We start from the raw sequence: 16,421 nt of genomic DNA, 5'->3' as shown, positions 1-16,421 counted from the left end.
TTAGCATTTTGAATCTCCTTGTGTAGAAGGGAACTGAAAGCGGATCTGATGGGTGACCCTTTAAAGTTGTTTGTTGCAGTATTCTGCATCCAGCTTCTTCTAGCTGCTTTCTAAATCTGGACCTGTCTACCAGTCATTTTGAAAAAAGGGATGTGAAACACTTCTTTCATCTCCTTACAGTGATTTATGGGATGATGGCATGCTTGTAAAGACCTGGCAAGAATGATAAGAGAGAGAGAACAGCTACACAGCTTGATGTCATTCTGGAATATTGCTGGAAACACAGTAGCCTCTGTTATCCACCCGCTTTATATCACAGGAAGTTTCTGAGTGAATCTCTGGTACTGTCTTAGAACAGTAAGTATTTCTGAAATTACAAGAGGTTTAGGTAGTCAAACCAAAGAAACTGATGGGTAATGAGATTTATTTTGGCAGTTCTCTGTGAAATACATATTGTGTGTGTCTTGCATGTCCATGCATGTCTGGGTCAGTGACTAAGCAAGGTTGTCTGTCTTGGATGCAGAGGTTGAACTGAGCTTATCAATGTGTTTGTTTTGTAAACAAAACTGAGTCAGAGTCTTCGAACTGGTTCTGTCTTGGTGTGTGAGCTAACCTGATGTTCTGAGGAATCTCAGAGCAGATACTCCATGCTGGTATTATTTAGTGATGTTTTCCATTTGCCTTTAAAAACACAGTTGACTACATAAGAAGCAAGTGAATGTGAGCTTCTCCATCTCCTCCCCCCTCAGTGTAAATGTTAGCTTTTTAAGCTGGTACTTCTTGATTCCATAGACAAGATTATAAGGCAAAATTTTAGATCCCATTGTTTTCCAACAGTTTCAAAATTAGCCATCAAGATGTCTGATCTACCAGCATTTTGTTGTTCTCATTGAAGGCAAGGAAAGTTTCTACTTGCTGTTTCTACAGGGCCCAGTCTTGCAATGTTTAGGCTCAGTGGAGAAATAAGCGTTGTCTTATCCTGCAGGTGTCTTCTGGCTTGGGATCTAAATTTGAGTACTTCTGCAAGATTGTCAGTTTAATCAGAAATGTGAAATACATCTAGCGAACAAGAAAATGGAGGAAGAAAACCCTGCAGTGCTTCTGAATTTTAAATAAACTTGGCAAGAAAAATCTAGATACACTGGGGGTTGAAACTAGATGATCTTAAGGTCCTTTGCAACCCTAACTATTCTGATTCTATGATTCTGTGATTACCTGACGTATGAAAATATCTCTTGTGATAAAAATGTGTAACTTTGGAAATGTGTATTTGGAAAGGCCTCTTCAGTACCAGGCAATAGTTACACTGCTCAGATGCCCAAAGAATTCTGTTTCACTGTACTTGTAATAAATTGTGAATCTGTTTTCCTTAGTCTTTCAGAACAAACAAGAACAATTTAGTTTCATTTTTCTGAAGAAGAAGTGAGAAATAAGAAAATGACTCTGATGGGTTTTTTTTTAATGGTTATTTTTGAATCTGCCACTGGTAAGTATCAATCTTCATTTTAACAGTAGAACCTTCAGAATAGTTGCTGAATATGTGGCATCTTCTTCACAGTTGCTTAGAGTGAGGTAAATATTATACTTTGCAGTGAAGAACAAAACCTTAAAGATTTTGTCACTTTCAGCCCAGCTCCAGAATTGGGAAATTTGGTCCAAAACCCCCAAATTTATGAAATCAAAAGAGCAGAGAATCTACCTGGAGACACCTGATGATGTTGTGTGAAAGCATGTCTTTGTGAAGAGCCACAGCAAGGAAGAGAATGAGTCCCTTTGTGCCATTCAGAAGTGTGGTCGCAATAGCTGCTAAACAACAATAATCTCTGAAAACCTCAGGACAAACAGAGACAGAGGGCTTATTTTATTGTGACTGTTATGCTAGACCATAGTCCCTTTTCTGTATTTTTATGACTTCTGTACACCAAGATACATTTGGAAAATTTGGTTGGAAAAGTAAACTTTGAGACTAAATTTTACACACATAATCTCATTCCAAAGCAACTCCCCCAAGTATATCTGAAACTTTAAAGAAATCTAGCTATGTAATGATTTAGTTTTAATTAAGAAAATAAAAAACTACAAATGTCAATTAAAAGAATCTCTGCTTTTATGGCAGTTGACCATTTCTGAGTATTAGCTGTAACTGTCAAGCCAAACTATATGTGAAGAATTTCTCCTTTCCTCTTCCATTTGTGGCAGCTGCCTGACTGTAGAGTGAGACCAGATTCTGCTGGCTGTGCCTATTTGATTTTGAAACTGTTGGATCCATGTGAAAAAAAAAACTTAGTGAAATGTCTTTTTTTACCCTCCCTCTCCTTATGGTTTTGCTTGTGTGACATAGAACGAAGACTTGGAAAATTGAGTTTTCCAGTAAGAATTGCTGTAATAAATAAATGCTGCAAAACCACTCTGCTGAAAGAAAGTTGCTTTATAAAAGTCCAGCAGTAACACAGCTGACTTTGAAGTTAGTCTAATGTAATTTTATGAGAGAAGTGCTTGGCTTTCTAATGTATTTTTCTTCCCCTCTCTCTCTAAAGGGAAGCTGTGTCCCCTTCGTGCTTCCATTGATGTGCTAGAAGGGGAATATTTTTTCCTTTGTTATCTTGAGTCAATGCAAGAACATTTTCAGGAAGGAGCATACACAATAAACTGGTACAAAGATAATGCTGGAAAGCAGGAACTGATAAAGGAATCACACAGAATTGTTTCCCGAATGAATTTTCTGGAGTTTTGGCCAGTTGAACTCAGTGACTCTGGGAATTACTCTGTCATTCACAGGTAGGTGCACAAGCCAGGGGGTGAACATCTTGCCTTTGTGCTTGTCTATAAAGAAGATGATTTCTTTGTCTTGCTTTGTATTGTTAGTGGCATCCATACAAAGGAGGTACATTACCTGTACAACCACCATTCAGGCAGACCTATGATATTTACAAATAGCTGAAGGCAGTTGTAGCCTTTTAAAGGTTCTGTAAACCTTTTGATAAGGCAGGTAGCATTTCTGCTGGGTTGTGATTAATTACCTAAGCAAAATGATTGATAGGCAACCCTTCTGTCCACTGCCAAGTAAAAAGAAACATTTCCTTGTCTTCTCCACCAGATTTGTGCTTCCTTGTTCTGCTGAGTGGATCTCATGCCTGCCAAGTGATTTAATTGTATAGTAAAGTAATAAACAAAAAGTGGCATAGCTGAACTCTGGTTTCTGTGCAAACCTCTTCATACTTGGAGACATTCAAAGAACAGCTGAAATAATTGGATTTGATATCTTACCGCTGTAAGAACATAGTGAGTCAAAAGAGAAATAAGGGTGAGCCTCAATTATTTGGCAGTTAGTTTTGTTAGAACACCATGAAAAGCTAAAGGACTAAATTAGAATTTTGCTGTATGGAGTTCTTATAACCAACTTGCACCAAAACTGTAATTAATTCACAGTTGAAGCAATGATTAATTTTAAGGAGGTTGTTTTGCATGTAATGACTTGTGCTGTTCTTCAGGTAACATTTCCAAGGTTTTTGCGTGGTTTGTAAGTTACAGAACTGCCAATACTGAAAAATGTTCTCCACATTTCTGCAGTAACATCACAGACACAAGTTTGATAGTTCACAGTTTTAAGATAGACTTCAGTAGTTAACTTCCAAGTTAACTTGGAAGGTGAAAACTTCATGTTTTATTTTTCTGTGTCATTATTATTATAATCTTACTTCTTAATGAAAATATATATTTTGACCACTCTGAAACAACTTTATTTTTTTTTCTCCAAAGTAGTTTTTTTCTGTTATGACTATACAGATACTTATTTTTCTATTTGGATCAGAATGAAGGCACATGCCAGAATCTTGCAAATGTCATACATAAACTTTTCACAGGTCTCACCACTGGAACAATAGGCATAAGTGATTTTTTCTTCTTAATGGGATTGGAATGGTACCTCTGGCTTAGTTTATATGATGGTTCTCACTATAGGCAAGCATATTAATGCAGTTACTTTACAACAAACATTAAGATTATTCACAGAACTGTATTTCTGCAGAGAGAGAGGACTTCTAGTAGTCTCCACTGATAAGGAAAAAGTGTGGGCTACTGTGGACTACTGCATTGGTTTATGATGACAATTAGAATGCCATTAATTTCATTTCGGAGCATTTATAATAGGCTAAAGTTTTGTTTTTGAAGATGGACAGCTTTTTATTTTCAAATATTTAATTTAGAGGCAAGTATTTGTAAGCAATAGGGGAAATGATTTTTAGAGTGCTTATAACTGTTCAGGTAGTTTTAGTAAACAAAGTGACAATTAAATATACTGCAGATTTTGAGAAAAATAAGACAACATATGCCGACAGATTTTGCAAGTTAATTAAATCTTGGGATTGTGTTTTTCTCCATATGATACAATCGACAATGCGCACAAAGCCAGAGGTTAAAATTATATAACAATGTTTTTACAGTGTGTTATACACTTATTTTTGACTTAAAGTATCAGAAGTTTTCCACTTAAAGCAAAGTCTACTGCTAAGGCACAGCGCAGATAAGTGTATGTATGTTTGTATTGGTGTGTTCACATGTTTGTTAGTATAGTAGATAGAATATAAATTCAGAAATTAATAGAAATCACTCGTAAGCCTCAGTGTGTGCAACTTCAGCAATGTATCTTGAAAGTAAAGGATTTCATATGCACTGTGGTAGGCACTAAAACTGTGTCACACATCTTTGGCAGGATTTCTGTTTTCTGTGTTTTTTCATAGCTTATACGCTGTGGTTATCAAGCAAATAAGAGCAACCCAGAACAGAATATAAAAAAGCAGGTCATCTGGTTACTCTGACTTGGTGACCTTGAAACTGATGGTACTTAATAAGTTTCTGAAAAAAGTGAAGGTACAGATATACACAATAAACACATGATACATTTTAAGATCCTAATAATTCTCATGCTTTCACTGCATTTAGAACAGTTGAGAGCAGTGGGAATACACATATTTAGAGATAATATTTTAGTTAGGAAGGCAGGGTGACAGTTTCTTGCAGTAGGTTGAAATCCTGAGATAACACTGGCTAGTTACAGTGAAATAGCTAAGGGATGGCTCTAGAGTTGGCTATGTATCCGATAAATTTGGTTTGTATTCTCTAAGGGCTTTCACTTCCCTGTATCCTCTCCTGAGTGAAGCCAGTTTTTGTTGTTCCTTCATGGGTTTGGTGGAAAAGTTGCAAGGTTGTTAAACTAGAAATGGTTTTGTTCCACACAGTTTATCACTAAAAAATCTCAGCAGGTGAAAACTAGGCTATAGATACAGTAGCTTAAATACTAGCTTATTAAATAAGACAACTTTGCATTTTTTGGGGATTGAAAATCATTTATGTAATAGACAACTAGAAATTATGTAAGCCAAATTTAATTAATCTTAGTTTGCTTAGGTACAGTTATGTCATTTTCCAGGGAGCTGCTTCTTGTTTTGGCGCATCAGGTAGAGTATCTTGACCCACTTTGGGTGAAATCTTCATATTTGTTGAAGTGATTTCACAAAATATCATCACAGAAGAAAGCCTCTGGAGTGACAATGCTGAGGAGAACACATGGCTTTATTGATCCTTTTCTTCTGTCTTCTGAATCTAGATAGTAATATTGTATGTATTTTGTGGTTAGAGCTGTAATTGCCTCTACAGCAGTATCCAGATACTAGTGTGATGCCTAAAGAAACACACAGACTCAGTGGAATTAATTGGAGCTAATTTTTATGTCTACACCTAGACATATCGTAGGTACCCTTTATCATGAGGGTGAGAGTGTCCTTTCTGGGGCATGGATTATCTTGTCCTAAACCAAACATATAAAATAGGTCATGTACACTGCAATCTAAAAGGGTGGCTATTGTCCCACTGCTGAATATGATTAGTAGCTCTAATTTAAATGTGTAAATGTGATGTTGAAGAATAGGTGAGAAGGACTTCACCCACCAAGAATACCCATGCAAGAGCAGCACTGATGAAAAAGTTTTGATAAGGTTTTTCCTGTTTATGACACTGCAGTTAACTGATTGAGCAAACAAACCACTATGTTTTGATTTATACTGTCAATTGCAATTATGAATAATGATTATCTCAAGTGAGTAAGGAGAACAAAGATAACCTGAGTAGGCTGAAAAAGAGCTACAATGTGAAGACAGTGAGCAAAATAAGTAAGTGCACCTGATTGGGGATCTTAAAAAGGATGAAACCAAAATCAATCCCAAACTTGGTCTGAATTCATCATATAAATGATGTCCTAACAGTTCCTCTGAATTTTGTAACAGTAAAATGTATGTATTTAAGCTGATACACTTGTCAGGCTTGCTTCTCCATTTCAACTGCTTTGTTCCCTTAGCACTCCTTATTCTTCTTTACTAGTTTCAGTTCTCCTGGGAATGATTCCTTTTTCTTTTCTTGGAGACAGAAAGATTCAAGCATATTTATGAAGTGATGACTTACACTGGAGGGAAGTGCTTTGTGCTGCTTTTGCTTTGTCAGAACTTGTTCAGTAAAAAAATGCAAGCTTTATGCAAGCTTTATGCATGAACTGTGAAATCTCACTCATAAACTTATAGCAGCATACAACTTTCTCTTACGTCCTAACTTTGCAAAAGTTATGTTAACTTTGCCAGACTTAAGCAAGAAGTCCTCCAGCTTCTTTATGCTTGGTAGTAATGTATTTGGACATATCCAGTAATGCAGTAGCTCACAGCTATGTTCTGATTCTTTACAGCAATATGTGGATAGAGCAGTGTAGATATCTGAATGACAATGTTCAGCTCCTACATATTCAAAAGAGGCTTTTTTTGAGCATATTCACCTGTTCTGCAGATCTCTGATCTGTGCAGGCTGACAGACAATGAGACGAATCCTTTCCAAAATGCCTTGTTTTGCAGGCATGCTTGAATCCATAAGTGATTCTGTCATTCATGAGATTTGCATAGTTCAGAAATATTTCCAAAATATTGGTGGCTATCTGCACACTATCAAAAAATTAATAATGTTGCTTTGTGAAATGTAGCAGAGTTGCCCATCTTGTTACTGTTTTAAACCTTAGCACTGCACAGGAGAGTAAGCCTGCAAAATCACTAGCTGATTCAAGGTCCTAAACCTCTTTTATGCTCACTTGTAACTATACATGATGACACAGATTGTTGCATCCTTTTTCTGGTCAGTATAGCATACATTGTCATATTTCATAGATATAGTTGTATTGTCAAATGTTTTGTGATAGGTGATTTGGTTTAGAAAACCTCCTTTGTTATGGGAAACACGTATTTGGGAGTGGAAAAGTAATAAAGAGGAACATAAATAATTTGGTCACTGTAGATGTACTTTATACCTAACAGATGTATTAAAGAATTTGTGTTTTGCTGTGCAATTCACTAAACTCCTAAAACTGATTTTGCTACCTTTTTTTCATAGCAATGGAAAACAAAATCTCACAATTCCAAAGTGGACCTTGAATGTACTTGAAAGAAACAAGAGCAGCTGTTTCAACAAAAATCATTTAACTACAGAAATTAAAAATGCTGGAACTGGTCATTCACTGAAATGCAGTGATTTGTCTGTCAGTGAAAATAACAGCATAACATGGTACAAGGTAATTACTGCAACTGTCACTCAAATAATTGGCTATAGAAGCAAAGCATCTGATTGCAGGAAAAATTAATTACAAACGAATTTTTAGAAGCATCTACAAACCTTGGAAAGCTTTAAATTCTCGGATTATTAGGGGAAAAAAACATTCAGAAATAGGTACAAAAGCAAATTTTTCTCTGCTTTCTGATTTGTTAGAAAAAATGTACCTGTAATTAGAAATTTTTAATAAACTCATAGTTTGGAATGGTAAAAGATCTGATGCCTATGTCTGCCTGCTGATTTAGCTAGCAGCTGGCTTATCCAGCTGCTACTATGCTGATACAGATATTATACGGACACTAAATGAGGTCCCCAAGATATGTTTTACAGTTGGCATGTGCTTGTAAAGTAATTGCAAACTTTTCAATTTTGCTGTTTCTGAACACTTTTTACAAAAATCGTATAACATCCATTTCTGTTCATTTTAGGCATATCACTGAACTTCTCCCTACCAGTTCTTGACAGAGCATAGGGGATATTTGTGCAAGCACCCATTAACTGTTGAGTATCGTGCTCAACCATTGGATGAAACATCCTGCCCCTATACTTTACCTTATGCAGTGCTCCTCATTCCTCTCAGGTGTCCTGGAAGCAGTAATAGACCCAGTTCACTTTATGTTGAATAAGTTTCAGGAAGAGACTTTGGCTGCTTAAGTACAGGCATTTGGTTTCTCTCTGCCCTAAGCTGAGATAGAACAGATACACAGATGCCTTTTGTATAAGAGAACCAATTATTGCTTGGTTTTCATTGGTATTTCACTTTGCATGTTTTATGAAATAATAACCCCCCCCCCCAAAAAAAAACAACCAATGAACCAGAGTTTATTTTGGGGGACAGGGAGGTTAACAAATCTGAGTCCAACACTTGACATCCTCTGAGATGCTTTCCCTGTTATTGAGACATTTTACTTTAAACTGAAAGATCCTTCTAAGTCTAGACAGCTTTTGGCCACAAGCAGGTGACACCTACAGGGCCAAGGAATCATTCTGAAGAAAATAGATGAGTGCATTTAAATTCCCAATACAATATTTTTATACCCAGACACTTACTTAGAATTGCAGAGCTCTCAGCTTCTAATGGGTTAAATGTTCAAGTGTTGCACTTAAGTCAACATGTCTGAAAATTGGGCCCCCACCTCCTTTGGGTCAGATAAATGTCATCGAGATAGTAAAAAAGTGATGATGACATGGTTTCAAAACCAATTTTTAACTTCTTGAAGGTTTTCAATGTGTGTTTGCTACAGAATAATATTTTCTGTCTTTATTGGTGCAGGACTGTAAGAACTATGAAAATGAAACAGAGAGGGAACTGGATTTTGAAACGTTAACAGTACAGCACTCAGGGATATATACCTGTAAAATTTTAATCAGCCATGAAGGAAAGACGTACCACAGCACAAATACAATTAAGCTGCTAGTAGAAGAAGGTAAAAAACTTTCTAAAACTTGGAAGCATGCTTTTTGGTTCTTTCTACTATGGAGATTTTTAATTACCTTTCTTATTTGATAAATATATACCTAGGTGATCAAATCTGGTTTGAAATATTCACAATTATTTAAAAAATAAAAGGGCAGAAGAAGAAGTTTTTGTGACATTACCAACTGGAAAATTTATTTAACATGTTTTCCCTGCATTGTTTTATTTTTAATTTCAAAATTGGCTGCTGTAAGTCAGTCATACAAACTTACTAAGAGTTCTGGGGAAGAGCGTTTCAAACCATTGTAAGTTGCACACTGTATAAAATATATGCATTTGAGAAAAATTCAACAAGACATACAAACTACTCAATAATGCCAGAGTCCTGATAGTATTCTTTGAATTAAATGGAATGTATGCAATTAGTTTTAGAAATATGTAATTTTCACTGTGGTAGAATGTAAATAAGCTATTACTTCAATGCAATACTTTGTATTTTAGATGCACCAGAAGTTGTAACTTTGGAGATAGTTGGACGCCATGAAGAAATTGAAACAGAAATAGGTATGAAGAAAGTAAAGAGTCTTTGTGATAGCTACTGCATATATATGCTTTTTTTCTGATCTCTTTATGGTTGTTGGCCTGGTTAAGTGTAATCAAATCAAGAACTCTTTGATTTTCCTGTATCTGATCCATCCTTACATCTGGTTATGTTTTTCTTTTGCCAAATGTATTCCATGATTGATATACAAGTACACTAAATGTGCTCTTTAGAGGTAGAAACTGATGTTGGTGCTATGACCAGCAAGAGAAAGTGGTGGTGATGATAAATTGTCTCTCCATTGATTTCTTTTGTAGATAGCTAACCCCACAGAGTAGTGTATGAAAGACGTACAGTTTGTTCAGTGAACATCAATAATGAGTAATTCCCTTAGTAGATGACTTAGTTGGGGATGTTATTCTGCAGGGAAATGGAAAGTGTGAGGGCTGACACTCGTGGTAATGTGAGCATGTCACTGCTTCAAAGAATAGATCATATTGTCAAAAGCCAAGACCTTAACTATGCTTTTGGCTGGGAGTAGGTTAGATAACATGGTCTTCAGTCTTCACACAGTGTTGGACAGGATCCAGGATTTTATAAGGCTGTAATTAATTTTTAGAACATCTATAAAACATTCTGCAGGGGCTATGAAGCCCAGAACAGAGCACTGCTCATAGGATACTTTGCCTGGAAAGCTGTCATTTTACTGCACTGCAAACGTGAATGGTCCTTCTGACTAGATCTTTTCATGTTATGCTTTGTTTAGGTAAAGAAGAAATACTCAATTGCACAGGATCGTTGGGTTATTATATGCCAGAAGATGCCAGCCTCTACTGGTTAATTAATCAAGAGTTTCCAGAAAAATGCACAGGTATCCCCGAGACAGACCCTTCAATATGTGAAGAAGAATTCAAAAAAATACAGTAGGTTTCCTGGGAATACTGCATTTTTGTGTGTATGTGACAATGTCCTGCACTTCGGGGGAACTGCGAAGTCAGGAGAACCTCAGTCTGAGGTTACTTTAGAACCTTTTCCTCAAAATCTGCTTCTGGGCTAATTGTAGGCTTCCCTACAGATAGCGCTGCTAACCCCATTCCTTGTTGCAGGCTGGGAAACAAGTTCTATGTCACAAGGTTACTACAGATTAAAAAAGTAACAGACGAGAACATGAATCATAATTTCACCTGCATGTTGCAAGCTGACGAAAGAACACAGACAAAAATAGTGAAACTGAAGAAAGGTACAGTATAATAATCTGTGAATAACACTTCTCATAAGTAATTACTAACTATGCCAGCCTTCTCAGTCCTGATGGCAGGGTACTGATTTCAAAACAACTTTCCATGTGTCGGTGTGCTTATGACGGACCTGGCCCATCTAGTGCTGGACCTGACAGCCCCCTGGGTGATTCCTCCTGCTCTGAGACAGTCGCAGCAGGAGTTGCTGCTATGCCTGCTAGAGCAGCAGTGTGAGGGATCCATAGTTCGACTGTGGTGCTGTGGACACAGATGGGGAGGCTGAGCTACGCTCTAGCTGACAGATCCCTGTGTGGCACTTTCTTAGATTCCATTAGATTCGTGGGATCATGGGGGTTAACTAACCAAAGTTTGGTGCAGCCCAAAGTCTGTTATTCAGATCACTTTGCCTATTAAGCAGCTCTAAAATTCCCCCTCCCTCTCCTCTCCCCGTCCTGAAAGGCCAATCTTTTATATTCCTGATAATGCCTGAAATGTTCTGGACCATGGTTTCTCTCTTGTCAGGGACTCTATCCTTCTAGCTATGGAAAGCTGACACCTACCATGTAGTACTACTTCACATTTATGGTCCAGACAGCTTGGAGATCTATGGCAAATGGGCATTCACCTTCCCTTCCATCCCTCTCAGACCTTTCCAAGCTGTACTGGGAGCAAATATGTGAAAATAGACTAGTCAAAAGATGTTGCATTTGATAAACCAAATGAAGGTCTGACTACAGTGAGCATGACTTCACAGTGCCTTCACAAAGACTTCACATATGTAAGGGTTAAAAATCTGTATTTTGAACTTAAAAGACAAAGGTAACAGAATAATAATTAAGGGGAAAAACAAAAAGCTTGAAAGACACTAGAGACAGAAGGGAAAAAAAATTATCTATCTTGGTCAAAGGGATTAAAGAGATCATTACAGTGTTGGATAGAGGGATAGACGGAGACATAGGTGAAGGGTAGAGAATAACAGGAAATAATAAAGAACCTGAAAAACCTCATCATAAAAGGAGATGACCACCAGTTTGGGATGCTTTACTATAGTGTCAGTCTTGATCCCACATACAGTTCATTTATGCCTGTGGTGTGTGTGTGAATGCATGCAAGGTTGTTCATCCAGTTTTTAGAGTAATCCATGTTCTGTAGTTCTCCATCTCAGGACAAATGGCATGCATAGGTGCTTGAAGTATTAACAGGAAAGTATTCACACTAACACTGAGATTTTCTGAGGGTGATTTTAAGATGCTATTAGTACCAAATAGAGTAATCTTGTAAACTTGTCATATAATACCTTTTGTTAAGACTGTAATTTCCTGGGTATCTGTTTTACAGGGAACACCCGAGATCTGCCTGTGCACATATTTACAACAGGAATGGTCCTCACTGTACTATTTCCATGTGCTGCTGCAGTTGCAGTGTTTGTCTGTGTGATGTTTAGAGTCGACTTAGCTCTATTTTACAGGAATGTATGCGGAAGAGATGACACTGCTAGAGGTATGAGTTGGCTAATGTTGACATTGGCATAAGTGTATTGATTAAAAAATAGTTTTTGGTAGGTTCTCCAAAACAATCATCTGAAGAGCAGACAAAATAAATCCAGGAGTTTTGTGCCTAGAAACAGCAAAGAATATGTCAAAGAGAACTTGATGGTCAGGTGCTAAAATAAGTTTGTTATACACCTGGGGCAGTAACAGCAAATAAACACAATGAAGAAGCTGCTCCTGGAGCAGGCAGTGGAAGGGACGTGGCTAAATGCAGTTCAAATGTGCTCTGTTCTACCATATTCTTCATCACAAAAGCTGATGAAGGTGGAGAAGTTTATAATTATCTATCTCTAAAGAGGATGAGCACTCTAGAGTTGTCAGGCAGATTGGCATAAATCTGTTTTAAATTGGTTAAAATGCTTCCTGGACTGTAGAGGCCACCACAATGTTTATATGTGTAACATTGCAATGTTTGTCACTAAAAGCACTTGAGAGCAGGAGGGCACACTCCCAGTAATCTACCAGGCAGCATTGCTGTGACCTTTAGTTAAGGAGCAAGCCTAAGAGTCACTCAGTTCTGGGTATAATTTTTCTGAAATTGGCATGAAAAAAATCGCTGTATACATATACCTGCTTTTCTTAGCCCTCCTTATGGTCTAAATCAGCTTGAATATACTGCGGTGGTTGGGATGTCTGCCAGTATTATTTATCTATCTGCCGATGTTAGCTAACACTGTGTACACTGGCTTACTGCGAGGAGCTCCGAGAACCTGCACTATGCCACCCTGGAGGAACTGGTTGTCTGATATTAGGCAATAGATTTCCTATTCCTAGAACTTTTCAACGTGTAGAGTTTCATGGACTTTAGTTTGTGCTCTGTCTTATGAATTATATGCATGAAAGTATCCAGAAAGGGAAGCAAAGAAGTACTGTTTAAGTTGCAAAGCTATGTGCGCCACTGTATCAATTCAGATAGTTTTCTATGGCAAAGCTGAATTAGATATCAGTCAATGGGGCAGACGTGGCCTTTGAATTGTTTTTGGATTTTGCGTTGTAAATTACTGGCGAAAGCATGGCCACACATTGTATACTCTCATAGTAACAAATTGGTTTACTCTCTTGCCAGTACCCATTCTACAGAACTACTTGATAGTTTTGCACAAAGAGTAAAATAAATGTGTGCATCTTCAATACCACTTAAATAGCATTCTTACGAGGTTACAGGCACAGTTTTGCTTCCCTTAATTTTCTTTATCATCACACATGTGACATTAATTAGTTAAATTAATCTGATTTAAAAAAACACACCTTAATGTAGGAGGGGTATGTTATTTTCAAATGTTTTCCCAATGCAGTTAGAAACTTTTGTATCAAATTTAAATTGATTCAGATTTCTGTTTGTTTGTTTGTTTGTTTCAAGACTGTTCAGGATATCAAAGGAGTCTCTAGATGATTTTGTACTGAGACAATTACTTTGAAAACCAGAGTGGTGGATCAGATCCATGTTTCTAGCGGTTCCTAACAAGACAACAATTGGTGATTTCTTTCCAGATGGAAAAGAATACGACGCATTTGTGTCTTACCTGAAAGATTCTGTTTCTCCTACTGAAGAAGAGAGAGAATTTGCTTTAAAGATATTGCCCATGATATTAGAAGAAAACTTTGGGTACAAGTTATGTATATTTGAGAGGGATGTATCCCCTGGAAAAGGTAAGTGCATTGAATATTCTTGTCATTAAATAGGCACATCATCTTCTCACAAAAATAAAAGTGTGTAATTAGAAGGAATTCTCTCAAATGTGCATTTTACATTTAATCTAGACTAGGTGCATGCAATGTTCACATGCACACATTTTTAATGTTTTATAGATATTTTTATGAACTTGTGTACACCTAGACACACACACACACATCTTTAATTACACAATGTCAAGATAAATGGATGAAGAAACTAACATGGAGAAAGATAAGGTGAGAATACAGATGATGTCAGATGTTTCACAGTAGTAGTGCTCTGGCTCTGCTTTTGCTGACAGCAGGTGCCTACAAATGAACTCTCATTTAGCACACAGAGAAGCTGGTGTCTCTGGTACTAGATAACTTGCATGTTTTTTACTGTGTCTTCAGTGTGGTGGTTGAAACCATTTTGAGAATGTAAAAGATGTCATAACAAAATAGAAATGTGAACATGGAATTCTGTTTCTCTAAATGGCCTATGGATAGAGAGCCTTTTGCAGATGCTTGGAAAAAAGATACTACGGGATTCAATTTAGTTCAAAGGTCTAACTGAGGAATAGGATTTGATCCTTAAAAGCACAGAACAATAAGGTCAGCCAGCTTTCTTCAGGCAGCATCTTGTCTCGTTCTACCAATTTCTGACATAGTTTTTTAACCTGAGAGGTACCACAGCTGTCCCAGTAAATGTTTTTTTCCAGTTATTCTCTCCCCTTAAGTACTAAAAAAAAAAAGCTTTCTGAAGTGTTCAATCTGATTCTTTCAATAGTTTTAACTTACTTCCTTTTCTCTGGTCTGATCCATTATGAATATAAAAAACAGAATATTTCCTTCTATTTACAGGACCTTTGGTGTGCTGCAATACTCCTATTAGCCTCTTTCTCACCTCAGTTTTCTGTTCAGGTTGCTCCCACAGTTTGCTTTGCCTTTCCCTACAGGGCACATTTTCTATGTCTCTGGTCTCTGTAGACTGTGTCCCATGGTGCTGAAGCAAGCACAGAAGTTGTGCTTGAGAATTCAGTCTGGTGCTTGGTTGTTTGAAGGGTTTCACTGTTTGATTTCATTCATCACTTGTCATGACAAAAGTCATGGATCTGAAACACAATTGTAACTCATTCTGTCATCACATGCTAGTCTTCTCAACCTTGGATTACTAGCAATAGATTTGGGTATTCTGTGATGTAAAGGAAGGAGTAACCTGAGGGTTACTGAATATTTAAAGAGAGGTTGTTGTTGGTGTCTTTCTGTGGAATCACTCCAATGATATCTATTACAAAAGAGCAAAGAGAGGTCTCATTGGAGGAGAAATACATCCTACTGTCACCTTGTATCCATCTGAGTACCAACAGCTGTCTAGGATAGCTGGAGACTGAATGTGGGTTCTTTTGTCTGCTCCAGAGAACAAGCTTTGGCCACACCTGAGCTCATTTTCACAGACTCTTAATCTATAATGCATATTAATCTTTCCACAGGGCCAGAATGCTTACATGTCTCCTCCATAGGAGCATTATAAGGGAAACATTTTTGGTACGTGTTTTGACTGTTAATGGATAAGTCAATTCAGTGCCTGTCCTTTCAATTTAGTTTAATAATACGTTTATCTTTAATTTGCAGCGGTTGTTGATGATATCCATTCATTCATTGACAAAAGCCGAAGATTAATCATTATACTGAGCCAGAACTACATTTCTGACAGAGTCATATATGAACTTGAAAGCGGACTGCATAAAGCCCTAGTTGAAAGAAAAACTAAGATCATATTAATTGAGTATATGCCAATAAGTGACTATAGTTTCTTGCCAGAATCACTGTCTCTTTTACCATCAAAGAGCATTGTGAAGTGGAAAAAGGATAAATCTCTTCCTGTGAATTCCAGATTTTGGAAGAACCTTCGGTACCTGATGCCAGCAAAACCTACTAAGAAAAACATCAAAGGGCACTATAATAATCTTGACCTAGGCTCACAAGGGGCTCAACCATGGACTGAGGGCTGTGAATTTAATGGAGTTGTATAACAATTCTGGAGGCAGAAGACTGTGCATTTTGCTAACTACTAGAAAACACAAACTGCTCACTTGCTTTGGAAAGACAATGTTCAGAAGAGGCCAAGTCTAGGATCTGAGAAGAATGTAGAAATTGCTACAGTGGCCAAGATGCCAAATGTTATCCCAGAGAGTTTCCTTAACAATCTGCACAAGGAGCAGGAATTCCATTCTGCTCAGGACTTGCCACATGGCACAAAACACAACGCAGGACATTTTGATTTCACATTTTTCTGTAATGTAGAATGATATGAATTATACTTGCATGCATTTTGAGGCCCCTTAATAAATGTATCTCTATTTGACACGTATTATTATTCA

General features: G+C 37.2%; 1 protein-coding gene across 1 annotated transcript; it reads left to right on the top strand.

Annotated features, from left to right (window-relative positions):
- The first annotated feature begins 1,437 nt into the window (after positions 1–1,437).
- On the top strand, positions 1,438–16,421 carry IL18R1 (interleukin 18 receptor 1). Its single transcript, XM_005151365.4, has 10 exons — positions 1,438–1,486; positions 2,538–2,778; positions 7,423–7,600; positions 8,912–9,065; positions 9,557–9,619; positions 10,363–10,519; positions 10,703–10,836; positions 12,173–12,334; positions 13,876–14,034; positions 15,673–16,421. Exons 1-10 carry the CDS (start codon positions 1,438–1,440, stop codon positions 16,071–16,073), a joined length of 1,698 nt encoding a protein of 565 aa, XP_005151422.1. The 3' UTR covers positions 16,074–16,421.

This window comes from Melopsittacus undulatus, chromosome 2, assembly GCF_012275295.1.
Source record: "Melopsittacus undulatus isolate bMelUnd1 chromosome 2, bMelUnd1.mat.Z, whole genome shotgun sequence".
NCBI lineage: Eukaryota > Metazoa > Chordata > Aves > Psittaciformes > Psittaculidae > Melopsittacus > Melopsittacus undulatus.
Note: the sequence above shows the minus strand (reverse complement) of the source record. Positions and strands in the feature narration are given on the sequence as shown.